We start from the raw sequence: 26,311 nt of genomic DNA, 5'->3' as shown, positions 1-26,311 counted from the left end.
ACAGTAAGGATTCTATTTCAAAAGTAAGGCATGTTTCAGAAATCTTTCCATTTAGAAAAATAGCTCTTTTGCATGTGATTATTCTCAATTAGCAATAGTTTGTTACTTTTTTTGCTTACGTATGATGAATTGATTAAGTGAGATAGCTAACTAGCCTCCTATTGCAAAACGTAAAAAAAAAAAAAAACGCACACACAAATCTCACGACTCATAAGAGCAGAACATTTTGTATACTTCCCTGAACTGTTCCTGTAAATCAAACCTAAATACTTTACACCCACAAAACCATTTAACAGCTCGTCATTCACCGTAAACTATCCTTTTTTTAATAACATACTAAGTATTCTCCAGTGCACAGCAAAAATTTCCCAAAAATATATACATATACATAAAACCAAGATAAATCTAAACTTTTCTCCACATTTTATTTCTTGTGGAAAAACAGTTCGCCAGGCTCTGATATAAAGTGCGCAAGTTCGATGCAGTGATACGGCATGGAGTGATGCAGTGATACGGCATGGAGTGATGCAGTGATACGGCATGGAGTGATGCAGTGATACGGCATGGAGTGATGCAGTGATACGGCATGGAGTGATGCAGTGATACGGCATGGAGTGATGCAGTATTACGGCATGGAGTGATGCAGTGATACGGCATGGAGTGATGCAGTGATACGGCATGGAGTGATGCAGTGATACGGCATGGAGTGATGCAGTATTACGGCATGGAGTGATGCAGTGATACGGCATGGAGTGATGCAGTGATACGGCATGGAGTGATGCAGTGATACGGCATGGAGGGATGCCGTGAGACGGCATGGGGTGATGCAGTGATACGGCATGGGGTGATGCAGTGATACGGCATGGAGTGATGCAGTGAGACGGCATGGAGTGATGCAGTGAGACGGCATGGAGTGATGCAGTGATACGGCATGGAGTGATGCAGTGATACGGCATGGAGTGATGCAGTGATACGGCATGGAGTGATGCCGTGAGACGGCATGGAGTGATGCAGTGAGACGGCATGGAGTGATGCAGTGATACGGCATGGAGTGATGCAGTGATACGGCATGGAGTGATGCAGTGATACGGCATGGAGTGATGCAGTGATACGGCATGGAGTGATGCAGTGATACAGCATGGAGTGATGCAGGTTTCATCAGCGAACAGATTTCAGCACAGTGACCTCCATCAGTGATTTAGCAGTACAGCATGGAGCCATCAGAGAGCAGATCCACATGTACTACAGAGGCAACTGAATTGAAGTGAGTGTGTAATGAATGCTAATAACTAATAAATAAGTTTGTATACAGGGTGGGTGAAAAAAACCTAGGCAATATTTATTGACTATAGAACTTGTAGTAGACTTTATTACAAATTTTGAATGTCTAGTTACTTTCCACCCACCCTGTACATGAGCACCAGTGCCTCGTACTGAAGGAGTGCACTAATTTTAAAAACCAAGCATACACTGTAGTGTGTTTTTCAGCAAGATAATGCTAATAAACTCCGGCGCTGCTAAAGAATCATCGTAGAACTTTGTAATTGCTTGTTTGGACATGATTTATAGCAGCACCAGGAAAAGAACTTGTTACAAAATTATAGTTCTTAAGGCGAAAATTCATTTGTATGTCATTCACCGTAAACTATCCTTTTTTTAATAACATACTAAGTATTCTCCAGTGCACAGCAAAAATTTCCCAAAAATATATACATATACATAAAACCAAGATAAATCTAAACTTTTCTCCACATTTTATTTCTTGTGGAAAAACAGTTCGCCAGGCTCTGATATAAAGTGCGCAAGTTCGATGCAGTGATACGGCATGGAGTGATGCAGTGATACGGCATGGAGTGATGCAGTGATACGGCATGGAGTGATGCAGTGATACGGCATGGAGTGATGCAGTGATACGGCATGGAGTGATGCAGTGATACGGCATGGAGTGATGCAGTATTACGGCATGGAGTGATGCAGTGATACGGCATGGAGTGATGCAGTGATACGGCATGGAGTGATGCAGTATTACGGCATGGAGTGATGCAGTGATACGGCATGGAGTGATGCAGTGATACGGCATGGAGTGATGCAGTGATACGGCATGGAGGGATGCCGTGAGACGGCATGGGGTGATGCAGTGATACGGCATGGGGTGATGCAGTGATACGGCATGGAGTGATGCAGTGAGACGGCATGGAGTGATGCAGTGAGACGGCATGGAGTGATGCAGTGATACGGCATGGAGTGATGCAGTGATACGGCATGGAGTGATGCAGTGATACGGCATGGGGTGATGCAGTGAGACGGCATGGAGTGATGCAGTGAGACGGCATGGAGTGATGCAGTGATACGGCATGGAGTGATGCAGTGAGACGGCATGGAGTGATGCAGTGAGACGGCATGGAGTGATGCAGTGATACGGCATGGAGTGATGCAGTGATACGGCATGGAGTGATGCCGTGAGACGGCATGGAGTGATGCAGTGAGACGGCATGGAGTGATGCAGTGATACGGCATGGAGTGATGCAGTGATACGGCATGGAGTGATGCAGTGATACGGCATGGAGTGATGCAGTGATACGGCATGGAGTGATGCAGTGATACAGCATGGAGTGATGCAGGTTTCATCAGCGAACAGATTTCAGCACAGTGACCTCCATCAGTGATTTAGCAGTACAGCATGGAGCCATCAGAGAGCAGATCCACATGTACTACAGAGGCAACTGAATTGAAGTGAGTGTGTAATGAATGCTAATAACTAATAAATAAGTTTGTATACAGGGTGGGTGAAAAAAACCTAGGCAATATTTATTGACTATAGAACTTGTAGTAGACTTTATTACAAATTTTGAATGTCTAGTTACTTTCCACCCACCCTGTACATGAGCACCAGTGCCTCGTACTGAAGGAGTGCACTAATTTTAAAAACCAAGCATACACTGTAGTGTGTTTTTCAGCAAGATAATGCTAATAAACTCTGGCGCTGCTAAAGAATCATCGTAGAACTTTGTAATTGCTTGTTTGGACATGATTTATAGCAGCACCAGGAAAAGAAGCCCGAACTCCTTTAATGACCTTTTAATGATTCTTGTTTTTTGTCTTTTCAGAGGCCCATGATTTGGATTTAGATGGGTGGAGGGTTGCTTGGGTTATCCTTAACATCCCCTAGAGTTTTCTTTTATAAAAATTAGAACAAAATAAAGAAATAAAAGTTAATAAAATTACAGCATAGAGTGATTGAGTATAAAACAGCAAAGAGATTTCAGCGCCGTGAACATCGTCAATGATTCAGCAGTACAGCATGCAACCAGCAGGGGGCAGATCGACACGTACTCTAACCGTTCCAGATGCTTTTAGATGTAGATTTGGTGGGGGTTGGGGTTGCTTCAACCTCTTTACCTCTTTTGAAATAGCGCATTTAAGTGTGCCAGCATGGGATGCCACTATATATGAATTAAAATAAATGACAAGAGTGGCACTATTGTACGGACGAGTCAGATCTATGTCAGATCGTACACAGTAATGTGACAGGCTGCTGGACAAGCGAGCGGGAAGATATTTATACGGCAACATAATGTTGAGCAGAGATGTATCTGTGACACGACTTTAAAAATAATCACTTAAATATACAGCGGTACCTCGACATAGGAGTTTAATCCGTTCCGGAGGAGAGTTCTTAAGATAAAACTCATTGTCCCAAGAGGAATAATGTAAATGCAAGATAATCTATTCCAGCCCAATATTACCAATTTCCAACACTATAATCATATTTTTTGTATATAAAAACAATCAAAACATTTAGAAAAGACATGAAAATGAAGTAAAATATGAAAAATAGATTTTAAACCTCACTTAACCTAAATTTATGATTCCTCTTGGCACCTACGTCTTCACTATATCTTGCACAAAATGCGGGAAAAAAAACTAAATATATGTGAACTCACTTTGCTTGGCTTTCCACCGACGCGGACAAGTTTTAAGACCGTTCCAAGGCGTACATGCGTTCGGTTTGTTCGATCGTGTGCCGAAAAACGCTTCATATGGCGAGGATAACTTGTTACAAAATTATAGTTCTTAAGGCGAAAATTCATTTGTATGCCGAGGTACCGCTGCAAGCCTATTTGTTAAAATCACATGATGTCATTGTCTAGTTTTTTAGGCTCAGTTTGTCTTCCAGAGAGAGAGAGAGAGAGAAAGAGAGAGGGATGTACAAGTGGTGAACACAAGTGGAGAGAAGGAGAGAGGGATAGAACGAGGTCAAAGTGCACTTCAGTTCTTGTTCTTGCAGTAATTAGCGTATTTACTGCAGGCGTCCTGCATGTCCTTCAGAAAGCCAGGAACTCCACTCTGCACACACACACAACAACAAAAACAACAACAACAACATGAAGCCAAAGTTGGTTATTGTTGATTTTTTTTTTTAAACAGTTCGCCCCTACACACGCTCACCTTCGCCGCCCAGTTGACGACCCACGACGGGATGTTCCCTCCAGGATTGTCAAAGTAGTTCATGAAGACTAGAACAGAGTCGAGATTCAACGTGTTCACCTGGTTTACGCATTCTCAGAAACCATCACAAACACTCCAGCTTTAACAAATGTGCTGGTGGAGACACTGAAGTGTGCCTGCTTTTTAAATTACTGTATTTAGAAAAAGAAAAAAAAGAAGAAAAAAAAACAGCAGCAAAGGAGTAACCCGAACAAACCACACTGATGAGGTTACTGTGTGCCTATACCTTTAGTGTCCTGGGCTCCATCGGCCTCCATGGCGACGGACTGCTTGTAGTCCTTCACCCTGATCACTCCTGACTTCTCTGGGCATTGAGGCACCGCCGAGCTCCTCGCCAACACCACCCAAATCTTTCTCCCGTTCTCCTGCAGGTCCCTGCGCTCCCGGATGTACACATACTGAGGTGGGGAGGACGGTTAAGGAAGAGGACTGCCACAGACACACACACACACATATATATATACACATACAGTATATGCGCGGACACACTCATGGTAGAGGCAGTGACATGAGTAACGCGGGGTGTGTTATGGATACGTCCCTGTTGGAGAGTGGAAAGGGATATTTCACCTCCCAGTAAATGGCCTTTTGTCCATCATAGTTTTTCTCATGGAGCTCTGTGTGCACACACACACACACACACACACACACACACACACAATGCATATTTACATTATAACACATGTTTATAGTTAGATATTAAATAAATGACTCTCTACGAAAGGATCCACATCGACTCCCAAAAAGGCACACACACACACACACACACACACACAGCTGGGAATGAGAAGAGAGGAAATATGCTTCACATGGGCGCCGTGTCATAGTCGGATTGTTTCATAACATTAATCAAATAAGAGTGAATGTTATGACACATGTATACCGTTTTATACACACACACACACACACTCACACACACGCAAACACAATCTCTCTCTCTCCTTTTCCCTCACACACACACACAGAGCCAGCTTGTTTGCATTCACAGGAAATCCCTGCCCTGGTCTTTGTCTCATTTCGTAAAGTAAGAGAGAGAAATTTACATAGGAGAGACAACTCAAGCACTTGTTTAGACAAAAAAAAATACACAACGTGCTCGACACACAGCCTTCGCTCCTTCCTGAACATCAACATGAGTCCAGCACTGTCACAAGTCAGACAGTAACCGTCTCCGGCTCTGTCCTCAATGATCCTGAGAGATCAGGTACTCATGATTAGGAACCCGGGACTATCGGTACCCAGACTGGGCGTGTCTGGTCCTGTCTGAGCACAGATACTTTATTACTGTGAACACATGACGTTACACACACAGCTGCACACCACACAACCACATTGCTAAAATGCTAATACGCTAACACGAGCACGATGGGACACACACACACACACACTGATTCCATGCCCTTTACCTGCTGCGTGACAGATAAAGAGTTTCCCAGAAAGAGACTATGAGACAAAAGGAGGAGCAATGCGGCATTAGTGGTGCAGGACCTGGTTGTCCTGGATGAGGACAAAGGAGACAAATAAAGCAGAACAAACAAATCCATGTCAGAAAGTGAGAAGAGTACAGTGTATTTATTAGGGTCATTCGACCCATTAGCAATACTACGTCTACTCCTATGTAATACGTGATAATTCTTAGGGATCCGGAGACCTTTGAATCAACCAGAGCCAGTCATAAGTCATCAGTGTTGTCCGTGGTTGTACCTACGCAACCACTCTTAATGATCCAAAGTCATGATTTTGAAACCGCAGCGACTCACAGAAACTGTGTTTGAGGAACCGTACACAGATTTTTTTGTTTTTTTTGTTCTAGAAACCACCCTTCTCCAAGTGTTTCCTGTCTGTAATGTCAACGGACCAGATGCTACAGGAACAGCTTCATTTCTTACAGCAGCTGTGAGAATCATCACTAAACTCTGGACTGGTTAAGTGAGTGCACTGAAGTTATGTGGTATCTCTGGTTTGAGGAGTGTGTGAGGAGTGTGTGTGAGTGACACTGTGAAATAACACAATCTGTAAGCAGAGTGTTAAATTACAACCTTCAGTTTAAAGTCCATCGGTCTTTCAAACACAGTTGGATTGAACGCAGTGGAGTTCGGCACAGCGATGCAATGTTCTGGACGATCACGTTCAGAGGATCAGTGTTAAATCCTGAACTTTGCTTAGAGTGACTGAGACGATAAGCAACAGCTCACGTTCGTGTTTTCACACCACACACTTCATCTACTTCACAGTGACTCCTGTGTCTCCCTTTAGAGACGTTAACTGGACAAAAGAAATGATGGATGGATGTAGAGACAGATGTTCAACTTCTGTACAAACTGACACCACGTGTCGGGGCCGTGTGGTGACCGGCCCTGCTTCACCCCTCTGTCGGCTGAGAAACATCACCTGCTCTAAAGTTACCTTTGACGTAGGAGTCCCACTGCTTCCTGTAGTCCAGATCCATGTAAACATCTGCGCAGACATCTGGGGAACAGCCGGAGAGCGAGCCGAACACTTTATACTCATAAAGACCTGTTTTCTGTGAACACAACAAGGGAGAGTCAGAATATAATACAGCAAATCCAGGGTGTAAAAGTTAGCCGAGTTCCCTACTCCCTAGATAAGGGCACTACATCAATATTAGTGTACAGTGCTCTTGGCCCAAGAGGCTAAACAGGATTGTTTCCTTGTTATTGAAACGTTGAGTAAGCCTGTGAGCGTATAGCGTTTAACGTAGGTCACAGAGTTCTGGGTTTAGTTATCAGGCGCACATACAAAATTTTCGAGTTAATGGGCTAATGGGCAACAGGAGTTCACGTTCTGTCCTGTTAACAAGTAAAAGCGAGACTTTGGCATCTTCTGTGAGTGCACATACATAATGTCCCCGGTACAGTAAGGACATCACGTCCAATGCTTAGCATTTCCACCCAACATGCTTGTTAGGACATTGTGTAACTTCTACTTCAAAATCATTTTATCATAGCCTCCGAGTGGCGCAGTGGTAAAGTGCTCGCCCTATCATCCGGAGATCGCTGGTTCGATTCCCGGGTGATGCCGTTACGTCTCACAGCCGGAGGTCTAGAGAGAGCTGATTGGCCGAGCTCTCTCAGGGGGGAGGGATGAGAGGTACTTTGTGCTCCCACATTAATGACGGCTCTACAGCCAATCAGGGGCGTCTGTGAGCTCGCACAGGCGGAAGGAGCAGATAGCGTCCTCAGAGTGTGTTACGCCGCCCCCCCAATGGTGCAGTTCGAAAAAAAAAAAATGGTCGGTGATGTCACGTGGATTGGAGGAAACACGTGGGTGGTCTTTGGCCCTCCCGACTAAGTGGCAGTGGAAGCTTAATGTGGGAGCCTACTGGGACGAATTGGACACGACCAAAATTAGGGGAGAAAATTCGAAAAAAAAAAAAAAAGAGGGGGGGGGGAAGCAAAATCATTTTATCATTGCAGTATCTTTTTGTAAGTGGCTAAAAAGATACGTAGAAAAGTGGTGTAGTGGTTAGGACTATCGCCTCGCACCTACAGGGTCCAGATTCTCTGTGTGTGTGGAGTTTGCGTGTTCTCCCCGTGCTTGGTGAGTTTCCTCTGGTTATTCCAGTTTCTTCCCACAGTCCAAAGACATGAAGATTAGCCTAACTGGCGTTCCTAAAATGCCCGATCATGTGTGTGCCCTGCGATTGACTGTCCCTGCATCGTACAAGTCCCCTGAGACAGGCTCCAGGCCCCCCTGTCACCCTGTTTTATTAACACACTTTGTTTAATTAAGTCATAAAAAATCAGTCAATGAAGATTTTGCTTTTAATAGTTATTTTTTTAAACACTGTAAACGTTGTAAAGTTGGAGCTGTTGAGGTTCACAAGCAGCAGACTGCAGGCAAACAGTTTTATTACTTTTGTACTAACCTGGAACATATAGAGTTGTTGTTAGCGTAAGTGTGTGTGTGTGTGTGTGTGTGTGTGTGTGTGTGTGTGTGTGTGTGTGTGTGTAAGTGTGTGTGTAAGTGTAAGTGTGTGTTTAAGTGTAAGTGTGTGTTTAAGTGTAAGTGTGTGTGTGTTAGTGTGTGTGTTACACTAACACACACACACACACACACACACACACACACTTACACTAACACACACACTTACACACACACTTACACACACACACTAACATTACACATTAGTTCTTTTTTAAATTAATAAGGTAGATGAGGTCAGGATGCACATCTAATAGAGTCACGTGACATTCAGACCCCTGATCACTACACATGTGCACTCCTTAGGGAACTAAACTTACTTCCTAGGGAATGGTCCTAAACCTACACAGTGCAATAATCATGTCTTATTATAATTCAATAATAATAATAATAGTAATAATAATAATAATAATGATGATTCAGGATTTTAGGCAGATATCATAAGTCTGTGTGTGTGTGTGTGTGTGTGTGTGTGTGTGTGTGTGTGTGTGTGTGTGTGTGCTGGAATGTGACTAAACGCTGGGTTTATTCAGTCTGTTTTCCAGTCCAGCTCGTTCTCTCTCTCTCTCTCTCTCTCTCTCTCTCTCTCTCTCTCACACACACACACACACACACACACACACACCCGGTCGTATACACACCGCTGGTTTAAAGCTAAAGGCGGTCAGTAGTTACCGTGTCATAGCGCCGGTATATTTTCACCCCCATGCTCTCGGTGAACAGCTCCCATCCGCCCTGTATCTGGGGCTCGTCCAGCTCCCTCCATGCCTCCTGAAAATCCGCGTCGGTGAACTGCAGCGCCATGGTTACCCCCCGACAGCACTTCCGCGTCACGTGACCGTCACCTGCCGCTGCGTCACACGTCATCGCGTTCGTGTGCAAAACAACAACAACAACACGTGGGTGTTCTCATACCGCCGATAGAAGATGAAGCCGTTAACATGTTCATCATATACTTCAAACTGATAACATAATCTGAAAAAATAAACATAAATTAAATATCATATTCTTAACAGATTTAAAGAATTTCACTTTAAACATCACACTGTATTTATCCTGTTTATACCATAACTGCAAATTTTGTTGACTTTTTTGGTGGCCAAAAAATGTTAAAAGATATAATTATCTTTTTCACACTATTGTAACACAATCATTTTAATACATTTGCAACTTTTATACAGTTCTGGACAAGAGGAGATCACTGCAGCAGAATTAATTTCTTATGTTTGTTTGTTTTCTTACAGTTTCATTTGTTGTTGTTTTTTCAAAATCTAACTATTGTTATCTAGTGTGTATCTTTAAAGGATATTATATCATCATATCAAAATAACCCAGTATCATGCAGTATTTGCAGAGTTTTAATAACTCGAATAAAACATAATAAAAACATTTGTAAACAAATTGTGTTAATGTTTTGGCTAAATGACATTAAGGAATCAGTATTATATTTAGTGGAATAACTCTGATTTGCAGTCACAGCTTTCATGCGTTTTTGGCTCTACACCAGTTTTTCACATTGCTGTTGGGTTCCTACTGTATACACCACTCTTTTTGCAAAAAAAAAAGCAAACAGCTCAACTGTCAGCAGTTTTCTAGAGTAATTTGCAGTGCTCTCTTATTTTTTTTTTCCCGGAGATGCATTTTAATGGGCACATTCATTATTCATATATAGGAATATTTTCTTTCGGCTGCTCCCATCGACGGGTCACCACAGCAGACCATCCGATCCACACACAACTTGGCACAGGTTTTACACCAGATGCCCTTCCTGACACAACCCTCCCATTTTCCTAACCAGGCTTGGGACTGGCACTGCATGCAGTGGCTGGGTATTATGGGGTCAGCCAACCCAGCGACGGCAAGGCTCAAACCCGAATCCTCAGATCCCCAAATCAACAACCCAGAGCCTTAGCTGCCTGAGCCGCCGTTTCCTCCCATAAAAGTCAATTTACTAAATCACTTAAAATATCACCTTTCATCTGTGAAATCCAAACCTGTAGAACTCAGTAAATCCAATAGAAGATCTCAATTTATTCAATAAAACACTGAGATTTTTTTTCTACTATTTAGTTAGTTTGCTTATAAATAAATAAATAAATAAATATAAACCAAACTATACATGTTCAAAGAGTAAGAACATTTTATTAAATTATTACAATTCTACCCAAAAACTATAGTCTTGGGGTGTAAATTATTTTAAAAAGTCTATAAATAAATATATGCTTTACATTTGTTAAGAAATTATTGGTGATATGTACACACAGGTTTGTTCAAGTCAAACCAGGACCTTCTGGTGAGTGAAAGCATAAAACAGGCAATTGACATTTACAGAAGACTTTACGCCAGCATGGTGATGAGACTCTCTGATAAGATTTTTAATTAAAATTATTAAAACAGCAAAACATTTGAACAGTGGAAACGTTTTAAAGAAGGCCGTAAGTTCATGAATGACGATCCCGGCCGAGGTGGCTCAGAGCCCACTGTAGTCATGAACATTGTGATCATTCAGGGAATGGAATGCCTGATCCTTGAAAAATCTATGTCACCAACTTACGGAAGAGTTGCATCTGTCTGTGTGAACTGTACACACAATCATTGACCAACACCACCTGCACGTTACAGATGTTATAGCCACATCCACTGTACAGTCCTGACCTCGCTCCAAGCCATTTCCACATGTTTGAAAATGCAGTTATAGGAGTTCCTGGGAGGCTGGTGTTTCAGATGTGAACAAAGCAGACAGTCCTATAATGGCTCTGACTTCCTGAGAAAACATTCTGTGGGAATTTGCATGTTCTTCCCATGCTTGATGGCTTTTCTCCGGGTACTCCGTTTTTCCCCTACAGATCAAAGTTGTTCAGATTAGGGTAATTACTGTAGCATTTTCAAATTGCTCGTAGTGAGTGTGTGTATGGTGTGTGCACTGCGATGGATTGGCCGCCTATCCAGGGTGTACCCTGCCTCATGCCCTAAGTCTCCTGAGATAGGCTCAAGGCCGCCTGCGACCCTGAATACAGGATTAAGTGGTATAGATGATGAGCGAGACGATGACAATGGTCATCACCATTGGCTTGCACAGTCCCTAGCTGGACTACAGAGGTTCATGGATGGATAAATGGATGGATGGACTGTCTGGATTGCATAAAACCTTGGTATTTATGTCTTTATTCAGCATATATTTGAAGAGATCTGATCTTTTCTTAACTTAGTGTTGAAGTAGGCACAGGCACGGATCTTTAATAAACAGTTGATGAACAATTTACATTATCGTTCTCTATGACAAATTCATTTTTAGAGAACAACAAGACTTTTGAGACAAATTACTAAACCCGCTAGTTAGCAAGGCTAACTGTACCACATGCTAAGCTAGCTATGCTTGAGAGCAGGTTTAAACAAATATACAGGGTGCGAACAGAATTATAGGAAACTTTAGGAAATGTGGAGCTGGTGACATCATGCTGAGTTGCAACTTGGGGTGGCAAAAAAAGAAGAACTTTTACATATTTAAACACTTTACCCTTTTAAAGAACTCTCATTGTGTGTGTGTGTGTGTGTGTGTGTGTGTGTGGGGGAACAGATAATTTAGGAGAGAAAGGAAGGGAGTCTGCAGCCAACAAATGTGATCTTTCACCTCAGAGATGAAACCTGGCTTTTTGTTGAGGCTGCCGTTGTATTGTCAGTGCTTTGGCACAGCCCAGACTCCTTTCTTTACTGAAGTATTTATTACATGAACTCAGTAGTGTTTGAGATACACCAACCTCGCTGAACTGAAACAAGCCTGGCACTTACTGCCATAACTATGAAGATGAATAAAAGAGGAAAAACACCCAAATGTGCAGGAGAGGGGGTTCTTCAGGGTTTGAGCTGAACTATAACATCTTTAGGTATGAGTGGTGTCACCAGGAGATATTAGATGCTCCTGAGTGATGGATAAAACAATATTCATCTATTCTCTTACTCTCTTACTTTGGAGAACAGCCAACACAATTCTCCTTTATAGACATTCTGGTGCTGAAGTTTCTGTGGTTGGTAAAAGATTCCCCTAAAATGTTACAACCCACACAAACACCACCCTCTGCAACATTGAGTCTACACTATAGTTAATAGATAGAAAAGGGATTAGTGTATGGGAAGAAAACACACAGATGGACCATGATGAAGAGCTGTTACTGTACCCTTGAGGGTGAGACATGTGTGTTCCAGAGAGTATTTCACTGGCCAAAAAAATACAACTTTTTTAACTGTTTTATTTTGATTCTAAATCAAATTTTAAGTAGTTTTTAAAGCGTAATTACAAACTGTTTTTATTTTTATTTTAAATCAAATGTTAAACAAATTTAAAAGTTTTATTTCTATTATTTTCTATTTCTTCTTATTATTGTTTTCTTTTCTCTTTTATGTAAAGCACTTTAAATTACCATTGTGTATGAAATGTGCTATACAAATAAACTTGCCTTGCTGTGCCTTGCCTTGGAGGTGTAAGGTCATGGTGCTACCCACTATACCACCACCTTACGGCCTACTAGAATTAAATTAAACCCAATTCAATTAAATTTTATTGTCCACACAAAGAAGCTTTACATAAATCTGAATATACACTGATCAGCCATAACTGTATGACCACTGCCAGATGAATTGAACAATTTGATCACCAATTATATATCAGTAAACTGGTGACGGGCACCCAAGGTTCTGGGGTCGAAAGACCAGCTTGTTCAGTCTGATCCCACAGAAAAGCCGATGCAGCAGATATTGTTGAAAATAGTCAATGCTGGCCACGATAGAAAGGCACCAGTTGCCTGGATGTCACCCAAACCTAGGTGGTTTTAATTTTAATGCTTCCAATGTTATGGATTATGCACGTGGTGAGCTATAAATATGTTTTTAAAAATCTTGCTAACCAATTTCTTCATTTTATTTTCTAGGTACACTCTTGCAATGGTGTCTATTTCTCCAGCTGCTGAGGCGCACTAAACTAAAATTATTGCTTATAGACAGCCACAGATGGTCTGCAGTGAACTATGGGTAGCATGGCCCCGCGCTGCGTGCCTGGAGAAGCCGGTGTTCCCTCTCCGCATGCTGGAAAGCACAGCCATATCTCGTTTTGGTGAAGGGGATCTCCGACAGGAAGGAAGGGTGCAGACAACACAGATCTACACACACACACACACACACACATCTACACACACACACACACACACACAGTCTCAGGTTACCTCCAGAGAGAGAAGGCCAGAAAATCAGCGCAGGCTGCTCAGGTTTCAGTAATGTAAAACACACACAAACTCATACACACTCATACACACACAAGCTATTAGACTGCTGTCTGTAAGTTATATTACTTGCTGCTGCTTTTTATAAAACATACACACTTTAAAAACAAAAACAGAATTCAAGAGAGAAAAAAAGAAAGCGTAGCATGAAGGCTAACTAGCAAAAGAGCAAACTGGACAGAGAAAAAAAGCTTAGCTGATAAGAATGTTAACTGGTAACTGAAAGCTAACTAACAATATTAATATGTTAACATCAATTAATAAGTTAATTGAAAGCTAAGTGGGGGAAAAAAACAAAAAATGAGCAAGTAACAGCTAATCTGGGAGAAAAGCTAATCAGACAAGAAGTTAAGGATGAAGTGAAATCTTGATAACAATAAAAGTAAACTAGTGAGAAAAAAGATGGTATACAGTTACTTGTTGTGGTAAGTGAATGTTCACTACAAAAAAAAATAGCTAAGCTGGTGAAAGGAAGACAATTGGTTCTTAAATGTAGCTTCAAAAAACTATGAGAGCTGGCTAAGCTATGAAAGAAAAGCTAATCTGATGGAATAAATTCTAGTATAAAATCCAGTAACGTGCAAACTAGTAAGACAAAAGCTATGTGCTACAGCTAGCTACAAAACAAAAGCACCCTTGCAATACAAACATAATGATGATGATCATGTACATTCAATCATTCAAGATTCAGTTCAAGATTCAAATAACTTTATTAATCCCAGAGGGAAGTTGCTTTCACCAACACCACTTCTATGTTACAGGAACTTAAATGGGAGTTTTGCCACAACCCCCCTACTGACCTGACCTCACTCCAAGACATTTCCACATGGAGTTCCTGGGAGGCTGGCATATCAGCACTTTCAGGCAAACTTTCTACATTGATGGAATCCTAGCACTAATGAAATACTGGGACAAGTGCATTAGTGTAGCAGGGAATTATATAAAGGAGCTTCAGCCATGATAAGTGTGATTCCAAATTGCAGGGAGCGAAACTGCTCAGTTCAAAGGAAACTGTGAACAGTGTAAGGAACGAGTGAACAACTGGACTCAAAATTAAAATTTTCCCCATTAGTCAGTACATCTCAGGAGTTTAAAAAATATTTATATATTATATATTATATAGTTCGTGCTTTTTATTGTATCAGTTTTTGTTTCAATAAATATTCAATATTTAATTTCTGTGGTGTGAAATTTCCACAGCGGCAGCGACTGGTATCCGAGTTACTTATGTAACCATGGTAACGCACAGTGGAAGTGATGTCAGCACTGGAGACATGGTAGGACGGTGTTCCGAAAGGTGGAGCTCCGTCGAGGGAAGTTTCCTTCACTGAGATTCCCTGTACACGACGAATGGAGTAGTGAGAACTTTGGAATGAAACGCAGCCTGTGTTCTGTTATTCTGCACAATCAAAAGTCCCACTTTGACTTGAACAGCCTTTGTACTTGTAGTGACAAAATGGTGTATCAGTGCTTTCCCAGTGAAACAAAACATGGTGACTTTGAAAGTGTTGCATGAATACAAAAATTGTATTTTTCACGTACACAACCGTACACAGTACAACATGCAGTGAAACACATATATGACTGTTCGTGACCTTAAAAAGGAAAGAGGAAATAGAATTGGGAGGTAAGAAGACCCAACTTGCACTAGAAATATATAAAATGTCTAATATAAAATGATAGGGGACGTGCCTAATAAATAGGGTATGGTGTTGAGCTGAGACCCACGCTGTATTGTGTACATTACAATTTCAGCATCTGATGGTTAAGAAATTAATGAATGTCATCAAACAGGAAGATGAAATCATACCTTATAATGGTCCTCATACAAGGCTATAGAGACAGTGTACTGTAGTTGGGGGTAAATGCCACGTCCTCATACAGTATAAGGACACTCAGATCTCAGGAGGATATGGCACAGCAGCAGTGTGAGGGAATGATGAGATGATGAGAAATAAAATGCTGTGTATATTATTGTCTAGTGTGGACAATGTAATATTCATGTGAACATTCAGGAAAATGTGCAGAGACTTTTGGAGAGAGTGTAATTTAAAGCACACGCCTTCTCCCTCTCTCTCTCCCTCTCTCTCTCTCTCTCTCCCTCTCTCTCTCTGCAGGAGGAGGATCACTCAGCACACACACACACACACACACACACAGCAGCAGCAGAAGAGACTCTGACTTGATCCGGATTGTTACTTTCATCATCCTGTATCTCATCACCACTGATCGCATCTCTGATCAAAGGAAGAAAAACTTCAAACATCTGCGCAAACGTCACGAGACGGGATGGAAAATACGCGCAAGGTAAAGTCTTATTTCGTTCTTTCTTTCCTTTTTTCTTTTCTTTTTTCTTCTTAACTTTAGTTTGTTTTATCTGACATAAATATCTTCTCATATTTGCCCTCGCCAATCCTCGATTCAGGCTGAAATAACCCCCCGGTTGTGGAGGGAACAGCGGGTCAGTGCTCTTTCTTCTCGTCTTCGAGTCGGTTACAATGTTGCGCATCCGATGCGCGCGCGACGTCAGTGTCAGAGTGATCAGTTCAGCGTTATATTTAAGGAGGAAGAAAAACTACAAGTGTCTTATAGAAGTACAGGTTGGGGTTTAAATGCTCTCCTGTCTCTCAATTAGTCTGTACAGAAAACCATGAGCCATAACCCCTATATAATAACCTCTAATAAGTGTCATCTAACAAATTGTGTTTAAATTGTGTTTGATCAGGGTGCTCAAGCTTTTATACACATAGACCACTTTCAGGGTGCAGATCCCCAATAATAATAATAATAATAATAATAATAATGATAAAAGGTCATAAGCTTAATTATCCTCTCTTTATTTTATTTATGTGTCTGATAACTTCCAACAAATGATGCACAGTTCAGGTCGAGGTGCTGCAGAAGCATCAAGCAATAATTCTTTATGTAGCTCTTAAAGCTCAAAGTACTTTAGCCATTATTCGCATTGCTCTGTGTGCGTGTGTTTTTTTTTATTTTTAATAAACATATATAGGGCTCAGGATATTCCCGCAGGCGATACAGTCCCTCAATCAGGACACCACACAGTACTGATCCATTTTGCACATCCACACATATGTTTCTTCCACTCTCTCTGGACATTCCAGACATTCATCAACGCTAGTGTCCACTGCACATCCATGGACATTAGTTACTTACTTTAACACAAGTCACTTTCAGGCAGATTTGCACTCCCCCTGGACATTTCTGTTTAAATTCAACTTCATTCCCACACAAAAATTCCATAATTCTATATTTCTATGTTGTATAGCTGTTTTTCTTTTCTTATAATTCTATATTTTTTCCTATTTTTCGTATATTGTATATTTGGTACTGTACAATTATTTTATTTGTTCTTAGTTAAATTTTACTTTTATTATATTTTCATATGTATTTCATATTATTAGTCTTTTATTTTAAGGTCATCTAAAAGACGATGCAGTCGTCTAAGCATTTCACTGCATATTGTACTGTGTATGACTGTGTATGTGAATTTGAATTTGGATTGTTCAGTATAGACTGACATATACTTTTTCAGTGCAACCTAGGCAATATGATTAACTGAAGTTTATTCCATTTTAACCAACTATACAAACATGACTGGGATTAGCAAAGAAAGAAGCAAAGAAATAGTACAGATATACATGATCACATGTTTTTATGGTTGGTTTTGGTTGTATCTATGATCAAAGAAATAATAAAAATATAACATTTCGACATTCTACATTTTTCGGGAGTGGTAAAACTTAACTTAAAACTTGTTAACACACACCTACAAGGCTTCCATATACTGTATATTATATTTACATTTAGGCATTTGGCAGACGACTTACATATATATATATATATATATATATATATATATATATATATATATTTTTTTTTTTTTATTTTTATTATTATTATTATTATTATTATACACTACACACTAATTTTACTCAGTTTACTTGATTTAAAATATTAAATAATGATATTTGAATAAAATAAATTGTTTTTGTTTGCAGCTCTGTAACCCTGAAGGTGTAGCCAATTGAAGGTAAAATTGTGGAAACTGCAATGCCCGAAGATACTCTGAAAGACACCATGACTGTCCCCGAGTGCCCTTCTATCACCGTTAAAGCCAACAACAACAACAAAAATGAACTACCACCTTCAGTATCCATCCCTCTGGTCAATGATGGTCCTCTGACGGCAGCGACAGGCGGCACCGAGCTCTCATGCTTCCGATGTACGCTGCCCTTTGGTGTGGTAGTGCTGATTGCTGGCATCGTGGTGACAGCTGTCGCTTATAGTCTTAACTCTCATGGTTCTACCATCTCCCACCTCGGCTTGGCGCTGCTGTCAGCTGGCGTAGCTCTCCTCGGCCTCAGCATTGCCTGCTGGAAGCTCCGCAGTGAGAAGAAGAAGGAGGAGCGGAGACGGGAGAGTCAGGCCGCACTAGTCACTAACCACAGGATTGTCTAATGGCTGATGGATGTTAAGAAATGCTTAGAGTCTTCAGAAATGTGACTGCAGGTCAGAGATAAAAGTTTCTAGGAAAACCACAGAAGGATCTTTACTTCTTCGGAAACCTTGCTTAACATACTTACATTTTCTCAAAGAAACTCACCGAAACCACAAAACTCTTTGGATTTTGCGTCATGTCTACGGATTAGTCCGAGTAACAGGAATGTGTGCCTGGTACCATGTATAAGTCTGACTTTGATAAAGAAACATCTTCTCAATGTCTACAGATCCATTGAGTCAGGAAAAGACCCACAAACCACATCTTGCCCTGACTGTCATCTTAGGATCAGCCACAGACTTCAGATTCAGACAAGCACTCTGTAAATCAATTTACATTTAAAAAATTTGCCAGACACCCTCATGCAGAATTTACATTTATATCATTATAAAGCAGTTGAGGGCCTTGCTCAAGGGCTGAACGGTGGTAGCCTGATGGTTTCTACTGATTCATAGCCTAACAGCTTAAGTACTGGGCTACCTCTGCGTAAGTGGCCAAGTTCAGTCTTCTTACTCTAAAACCTTTAAAACCACAGGACTCCTTGGATATTTTGGATTTTGAACCTTCAAACTTTCCACTAGTGGCCCTTATTTCATGTCTTCTATTCCAATTCAACGGGTTTCCGTAAAAGGGTCCACTGATGATTTAAGATTTCTCAACGTTTCTGGAATATCATCCTTCAATAGTTATAGACGCAAAGCATCATGAAAAAGACAGAAAATCTCAGGATAATCATTTGTCTGACATCTTAGGACTTAAACTATCTAGACTCTCTAAACTATCAGCTTCTTGCAAGGTGCCTTGCAAAAAAATCTAAAAAAAAAAAAAAAAAATTGCCCAGAACTGTTGGAACTTAGACCGCCTAAACAAACTGGATTTGGACTTATTACTAGTTTTCTTTGGTCCATATCTTCGTTCCATTGATGTGATCAGAGTCTCCAGTGTAACAGGAGCATGGTTCTGTGATGACTTTAAACCAGATTCAGCAAAAAGACCCGAAAATCACCTGAACATTTTCTTAGGACTTACTCACTTCAGGCTGTTCAGACTTTCAAATAAACTGTTGAAAACCATGGACAGTTGGGACTCAAGACTCCCCAGACTTAAATAATTTGGATCTGAGCATTTAGGACTTATGGTTTTGCTTGAAATGCAGGAATCTTCTTAATAGGGTGAGGTTCTCAGGAGTATCCTGCTAAAGACTCCTTGACACTAAGGGCATTTTCACATTAGGGCCCCGCAAGTGTTTCTGAGAACACTTGACCCAAAGTGTGGTTCATTTTGATAAGTGAGAACACAATCATTCTGCGATTGAGAACCATGCCCAGGTCTGCTGTTGCATGCTTGGGCATGGATCAAATCAAATATTGATGCCAATCATACCTGAGATGCAAAATCATGAAAATGTAGTGCTCATGTAGCACGCGCAATCCCACCTACACAACCATAGCTAATAAAGTAGAAAGGCACATTAGAGCATGTATTAGGCAAAGCATGAAGGTTAACTTCCTTCCTATCTTCTTCTCTTCTGTGTAATTGCGGCCCACAGTAGATGCATGCTTTCGTCTGCTGTATCAGAGAGTGTAAATATGCAAGCAGACTTGAGAACAGAGAACAAAATAATGTGAATGCTGGCCAGCGTGGGAGTGGGAAGCAATCGTTAATAATCATGGTACAAATCAATCGTGCCTAATGTGAAAACGCCCTGAACCTTTAGCGGATAAGGAGTGTCTTCCTGCGGTTAGGCCGTAGGAAGATTCTGATGCTTTGCTGAAGGAAATGTCCAAAACTATAGAAATGTCTGTGCCTGATTTTGTTTAAGATTTTCAACCTTTTTAAAATATCTTCAAATATCTTATTGTCCATATTAAGGGAAAAATGAGAGTCTGACTTTTCTGTATTTTTTTCAACCATCCAATATCGGTCTAGCTTTGAGTCTCTGTGCTAAGAGTGAGTGGGTCAAAAGCAAAGGTTAGGATTAGAAACTAGGACACATTTTGAGGAACCAAGACTGGTCAACACTGGTTAATGGCTTTACATGAGAAACTCTGACTCCTCAGCTTCGAACCTTTTGTATTTGGACTTGGGCTGATGCACACTCGTTGACCCTTTGCCTAGACCCTGTAGCCTGCTCAAAGATCTGTAGCAAGACACAGGAAGATTACTCATGACCTCGTTTAATTTTGGTTCTGTGCAATGGAATTGCATTTTATCTGTTTCCCTGATGGTCATAAATCATTTGGAAAAGAAAAAGAACTTGGTTTGGATCCAGAGGTGTTGGTTCATGTAGGATGCTTGGTGTGTGAGGAGGCCCAGCTATGGTGGAGGCATTTCTGGATATGCACAGCTGTTTCCAGAGGACGCTGACCTCAATGTCCTACGGCGAAACCTCTCTTAAACCAACTAACTGTGGTTCCTTTTCTCTTTGAAGTGGACCTGCAGGATTTTCAGGATTTTTATTTCTTCCTTCCCGTCAGTCTTCTTCCCTTTTCACACTTTCTCTCCCTATTACTGTCTCTCTTTCTCTCTCCCCCCCCCCTCCCTCTCTCATACTACAGAGATTGTTTGCATCTGCTTAGCCAGGCACCAAGCCAAACTGTGTGCATCAGGATTAAGACAAATAGCTGCACTACACTCCCAAAGAGAGGAAAAAACCCATTCATTCACCCCTCCTTCCTCCTCTTTTTCTTTTTTTTCTGCTTTCGCAGTCTTGTTCTCTTTTTGGACTGGGTGCCTCCTGCACTTTTTTTTTTTTAGTAAAAATGCATGGTACTTATAAACATTACCGTATAATGGTATGTGAACTTCAGTCTCAGTGACTGAAAAACTTTATTTGTTACATTTATTGATAAGACCCTATAACCATGTGACTTGGGGCACAGAACTAGTGCCCTTCAGAGCCGTAGTGATTCATGATAATAACTTATGAGGATGATTATGACAATAGATAACTCATGCTGTATGATATTAGTATTATCAGTATCAGTTTTATTGCACTTTGTTGTATGGATATGGACAGTGATGGTTGATGTAAGGATCTGCTGAACCTCCAAACAGTGATTATCCTCTGAACAATTAAAAATAATAATAAAATTAATCAGCTCATGCAACTTAATCGCTTTCTTCTATGAAAATAAATCAAGAAACTTGTAACTATATACACACACACACACACACACACACACTAGGACAAAATGTGAAACAGATAAAACCAACAGGTATTATGCTTAGGAGAAAGTTTGCACGATGAAATGCTCATTAAAACATGAGTAACTCTATGTTAATTCCAGCTCAACACTTTTTTAATATATCTTTTTTTATTACAGGTAAGTCAATAAAAAAATGATTGATCCGCTAAAGTCTGGACAGTGAAGGTTCTTTGAGTTGGACGCAGGAAGGAGTTAAAATAACTTGAAGGCTTAGCTGTATTTTTAGCCCGCGTGTGCGTCTAACACTGTTACCAGACACGACAACGCAGTCTGTTTGCGTCAGAGAGACACCTATGATACCTTCTGGCACTTCTGATAGCTAGACTACCCCATGTACCCCCCCCTTCTCCATCCCAATGAGTCCCTGGGAGAGTGTGGGATGTGTGTAGAGAGGCACGACCATACAGTTGTGATACTAAACAAACATTTAGCATTAGCATTAGCATTTCACAAAAAATAAATAAAGAAATTAGTATTAGGACATATCTGTAATGTTCTCCATCACATTTCTTCAGGTTTCCATTAGGAGTTCTGGTTAAGTGTTACTCAACAACTTTAGAACCGAGGAGCTTATGCGTTGTGATTTCACCATAACGTGATAAACTGTGTATTAATTTGTTAAATTCAAGACAAAGGGGTGTGACCAGGGAACTGATTAAAACAAACTTAAATAGAATTGTAAATGAAAGCATGACAAGTTCATTATTGCATTACTACGTTAAAAGTTTTAATTGCTGGTACAGTACATCAACATAACCCACTTCAGTTCTGTCCGCTTTATCACCCCCCCCCATCCCCCGCTGTTGATGAGTGTCCTATAACAGCGCTACATGCAGTGTTTTGTTTGTTATTGAGCTTATTTCTGGTCTTGACTTTGGCTTATTGCTTTTCATAAGGGACCTGAAACCTGGTGCAGATTTCTGGAAAGCCAAAATCTGATGCAAATCTATTGTGTCAGCTTTAAAAATAAATCTTTTGGGATTTGGCCTGATTTGTCTACATGCTCTGGACCTCTCTCACTGTTTCAAACCTGTCTTACTGCTGCAGACATGTCTCTATGCACTCATCGTACTGCTTCAAACTTGTTTAACTGTTTAAAACCTTTTTACTGCTACTCACCTACCTCACTGCTTTAAATCCATCTAAATCCTTCTGCTTTAATCTGTCTCGTTCCTTTTGTCCTGTCTAGCTGCTGCGGACGTGTCTTACTGTCCTGACAGTGTCTGACTGTCTTGATTGCTCTAGCCCTGTTTTACTGCTTAGAACCTGTCTTAATGCTTTGGACCTGTCTCACTGCTCTGGCCCTGTCTCCCTGCTTTGGACCTGTCTTAATACTCTGGCCTGTCTTAATGTTCTGGACCTGTCTTACTGCTCTTCACCTGCCCTGTCTCTGCTTTTGATCTGTCTTATTGCCCTGGACGTGTCTCACTGCTTCAAACCCAGTTTTCAGGGGATTTATCAGCATAACAGCCAGCCACACACCCACTAGTGCAAGAGAGCACGGAGGGAGGAGTTGAACTGTCTGAGCTAAACTATGAGGCCAAGAGGGATGAGGATGAAGAAACCGCAGTGTGTCCTGAAACCGCTGGCTCACTTATTGCGAAATCTGATCTGAAGAATCGAAATGTTTTATTAAAGTAAACAAGACCAACCCAGGCAGTGTTGCACCATTGAGGAGCAACAAGAGTTTGTGTGTGTGTGTGTGTGTGTGTGTGTCCACATCTGGTTTTTCGATACATGTCAAGCTGTGATGTAAAACAGGGTCATAACAACTAGATGGAGATTCGGGCTGAGAGTCCAAAAGAAGCAAGAAATTGTCGGTAAAGTGAGACGGCTTATGGAGGAACAAGACAGATTACATGGGTGAGACAGTTTTGGAGGAGAGAGACCTCAGGAAATGTAATCTAGAGCAAAACAGAGACTGGTTTGAAGCACTGAGGCTGATTTGAAACAGTGCGGCTGGTTTTGAAGCAGTAATTCTCATGACTCCAGCTGTAGGAAAAGACGATCCATGCAGTTTGCTGAAGGATTTCCTTTCAGAAAAAGTTTGAGTAGAACCTATTTGAAAACAATTGTAAGTAACATTGCTGTGTGTCTGTACTGTAGAGCAGTGTTTAGTGGACAGACTGAGCCAGGACCAGTGCAAAGAGAAACACACATGGGCCCTGACTGTTTCTACCAAAGAGACTAAAGAGTGGGGTGGAGACGCCCTGTAAAGGCATGCTATCTGGAGCGCAGTGAGATTAATCAGAGGAACCTGATGCTTTGTGGGAGGACTAGAGAGGAACCTGATCCCAGATTAGCTGTTAGACTCAGAGAATAATGAATAGAGTAATAAATAATGTGTAAAATAAACACGGGTTCTGTGTCATGGCTCAGAACCTGACACCAGTTACCCCAATGGAGTTCACCAACATATCTTCCTAACTTCTTTCACACATGATGCGGTGAAGCCCTAAAGCGCTCTGAATGGGTAACAGCTACCTGAAGGGGTTCTCACTTTTTCAGACCTGTCTCACTTTTTTGATCTGTCTTACTGCTATGGCTCTGTCCTAATCCTTTGGACCTGTCTTACTCCTTTGCATCTGTTTTATTGCTTGCTCACTGTTTTACATCTGTTTCACTGCCCTAGACCTGTCTTACTGCTTAGTACATGTCTCACTGCTCTGGCCCTGTCTTACTGCTTTGGAACTGTCATACTCATTTAGGCATTTGGCAGAAGCTCTTATACAGAGCGACTTGCTCTTTTTTTTTTATCTCATTGCACATCTGAGCAGTTGAGGGTTAAGGGCAATTTGGTAGTTGTGGGGTTTGAACCTGGGATCTTCCGAGCTGTAGTCCAATGCCTTACTGCATTAGACTCTCGCTGCTTTGAATCTGTCTTACTGCTTGGGTTCTGTCTTACTAGTTTGTACCTGTCTTACTGCTCTTCACCTGTCTTACTGTTTTTGAGGTATCTCATTACTTTGGATCTGTCTCACTACTTTGGATTTGTCTTACTGCTTTGGGCCTGTCTTACTACTTTGTATCTGTCTTACTGCTTTCCATGACTCTCACATCTGTCTCCATACTCTAGACCTGTCTGACTTGCTCTGCTTCTGTCACACTACTTTGGACCTGTCCTATTGCTTTGGATCCGTCATGCTGCTTTGGATCTATCTTGCTCCTTTTCATGTGTCCTACTGCTTTGGATCTGTCTTACTGCTCTTTCTTATTGCTACAGACCTGTCTTACTGCTTTGTACCTCTCTCATTGCTTTGGACCTGAGAACAATCACATTAATTAATCAACACGTTCTGACCAATCAGAGTCCAGAACTCAGCAGTGTGTGATAAGGTGATATTACTGCACTGTAAATAAGTAATAAAAAAATGAGAGACGGCTGTGTGTGTGTGTGTGTGTGTGTGTGTGTGTGTGTGTGTGTGTGTGTGTGTGTAAGACAGAAAGAGACAGTGGGAGAGAGATAGCATACTTTATATCCCTCATTCTTTAGTGAACTGAATTGAAGGGAGTTGTAGCTGGAATTTAGAGCTTGGTTCTGTGTTTAACACATCTTAAATCGCAACATCTGGAGACTCACAAACAGCTGTCACACATCTACACTCCATTTCCTACTATCATTATTTATTAGGTTTCTTTCTTTGTTTGTTTATTTCTTTTTATCTCTGAAATATTACGGTATACTCAAATTCTCTACTTGTCCTTCTCTTTCTGTCCTGTATGTGTGTGCGCGCGGGGTCAGGGTGGGGTCGGCAGGGTTACCATGAGGTGCACAGGGAGTCTTTTTTCCTTCCTCAGAGCCGCTGTGTGTTTGTGTTTGGCCTGTCGCTCTTCTTCTGGGTGTGGGAACGCGACTCCTCCCTGAGCTCCTAACTTCCTTTAGTCAAGGACACACACACACACACACACACACACACACACACACACTCAGCAGCAGGCAAAGCGAGCCACCCAAACACACCCCATCAGATCAATCACATGAACCTTCAGACCGTGACGTCATGTCCACATTCATGCGTTTGGCTGCTGTTTATCCCACAGAGCGCAGATAAGTTCCAGATTCTAATTGGTCTGAAGGTGTTGATTTATTTTTCATAAGAGCAGTTTTTTACAGTGGTGCAGTTGCGAATCACAGGTTTATATTAATGTGCAGTAACTACAGTGTCAATGGACCGAAATTTTTTTCATGCTTTTTTTTTTTAAAAGCAAAGCTACGTAATTTAATTTTGTGCAGACATATTTTTTTTCCCAGTTTTTAGAAGTAAGATGAAAGAAAAGTCACTGTGAAGTAGTAACTTCCTTTTACATCATCACTCTGAGCTCAAGCACTTCCCTTTTCCTGTCCAAAAACCTCTCCAATTATTCCTATTATCTGTCCTCTGAGAACCAGGCAAAGGGCTAAACATTAGCAAACAGGACAATACACACTGACCAGCCATAACACCTGCCTGATATTGTGGAAGTCTCTGTCCCTGTGCCATGGACTCCACTAGACCTCTGAAGGTGTGTGTGGTATCTGGCACCAAGCTGTCAGTGGCAGATCTTTTAAGTCTGGTAAGTTGTGAGGTGGGGCTTCCGTGGATCGGACTTGTTTTTCCAGAACATCCCACAGATGCTTGCTTGGATAGAATTCTGGGGCTTTTGGAGGCTTTACTCCAAAAAAGCCCTTAGGTCGTGTTACTTAAACCGTTCCTGAACAATGTGTGCAGTGTGTCACAGCAAATGATCAGGGAACACTGTTTCCATAAAAGAGTGTAACTTTGTCAGCAATAATGTGTAGGTAGGTCTCAAAGTTACATTCATATGAATGGCAGAACACAAGGGTTTTTCAACAGAACATTGCCCAGGGCTTG

At 41.2% G+C, this 26,311-nt stretch overlaps 2 protein-coding genes across 2 annotated transcripts; one reads left to right on the top strand and one right to left on the bottom strand.

The window, feature by feature from the left end:
• Positions 1–2,535: 2,535 nt before the first annotated feature.
• pctp (phosphatidylcholine transfer protein) lies at positions 2,536–9,269 on the bottom strand. The gene is made up of 6 exons (XM_053489731.1): positions 9,130–9,269; positions 6,916–7,033; positions 5,047–5,126; positions 4,736–4,907; positions 4,450–4,517; positions 2,536–4,347 (listed from the first exon to the last, which is right to left on the bottom strand). Exons 1-6 carry the CDS (start codon positions 9,256–9,258, stop codon positions 4,270–4,272), a joined length of 645 nt encoding a protein of 214 aa, XP_053345706.1. The 5' UTR covers positions 9,259–9,269; the 3' UTR covers positions 2,536–4,269.
• Positions 9,270–15,878: 6,609 nt separating this feature from the next.
• tmem100a (transmembrane protein 100a) lies at positions 15,879–21,359 on the top strand. Its single transcript, XM_053490043.1, has 2 exons — positions 15,879–16,034; positions 17,750–21,359. The coding sequence occupies exon 2, from the start codon at positions 17,802–17,804 to the stop codon at positions 18,207–18,209; it is 408 nt and encodes a 135-aa protein (XP_053346018.1). The 5' UTR covers positions 15,879–16,034; positions 17,750–17,801; the 3' UTR covers positions 18,210–21,359.
• Positions 21,360–26,311: the final 4,952 nt, after the last annotated feature.

Source organism: Clarias gariepinus, chromosome 28 (assembly GCF_024256425.1).
Source record: "Clarias gariepinus isolate MV-2021 ecotype Netherlands chromosome 28, CGAR_prim_01v2, whole genome shotgun sequence".
Taxonomy (NCBI): Eukaryota; Metazoa; Chordata; class Actinopteri; order Siluriformes; family Clariidae; genus Clarias; species Clarias gariepinus.
Note: the sequence above shows the minus strand (reverse complement) of the source record. Positions and strands in the feature narration are given on the sequence as shown.

Coding starts and splice junctions, on each gene's coding strand:
- pctp (XM_053489731.1), bottom strand. CDS start 9,258: ATGGCGCTGCAGTTCACCGACGCGGATTTTCAGGAGGCATGGAGGGAG. Junction 7,034..9,129: donor TATACCGGCGCTATGACACG/GTAACTACTGAC, acceptor TTGTGTTCACAG/AAAACAGGTCTTTATGAGTA. Junction 4,348..4,449: donor TCGTCAACTGGGCGGCGAAG/GTGAGCGTGTGT, acceptor GTGTGTGTGCAG/AGTGGAGTTCCTGGCTTTCT.
- tmem100a (XM_053490043.1), top strand. CDS start 17,802: ATGCCCGAAGATACTCTGAAAGACACCATGACTGTCCCCGAGTGCCCT.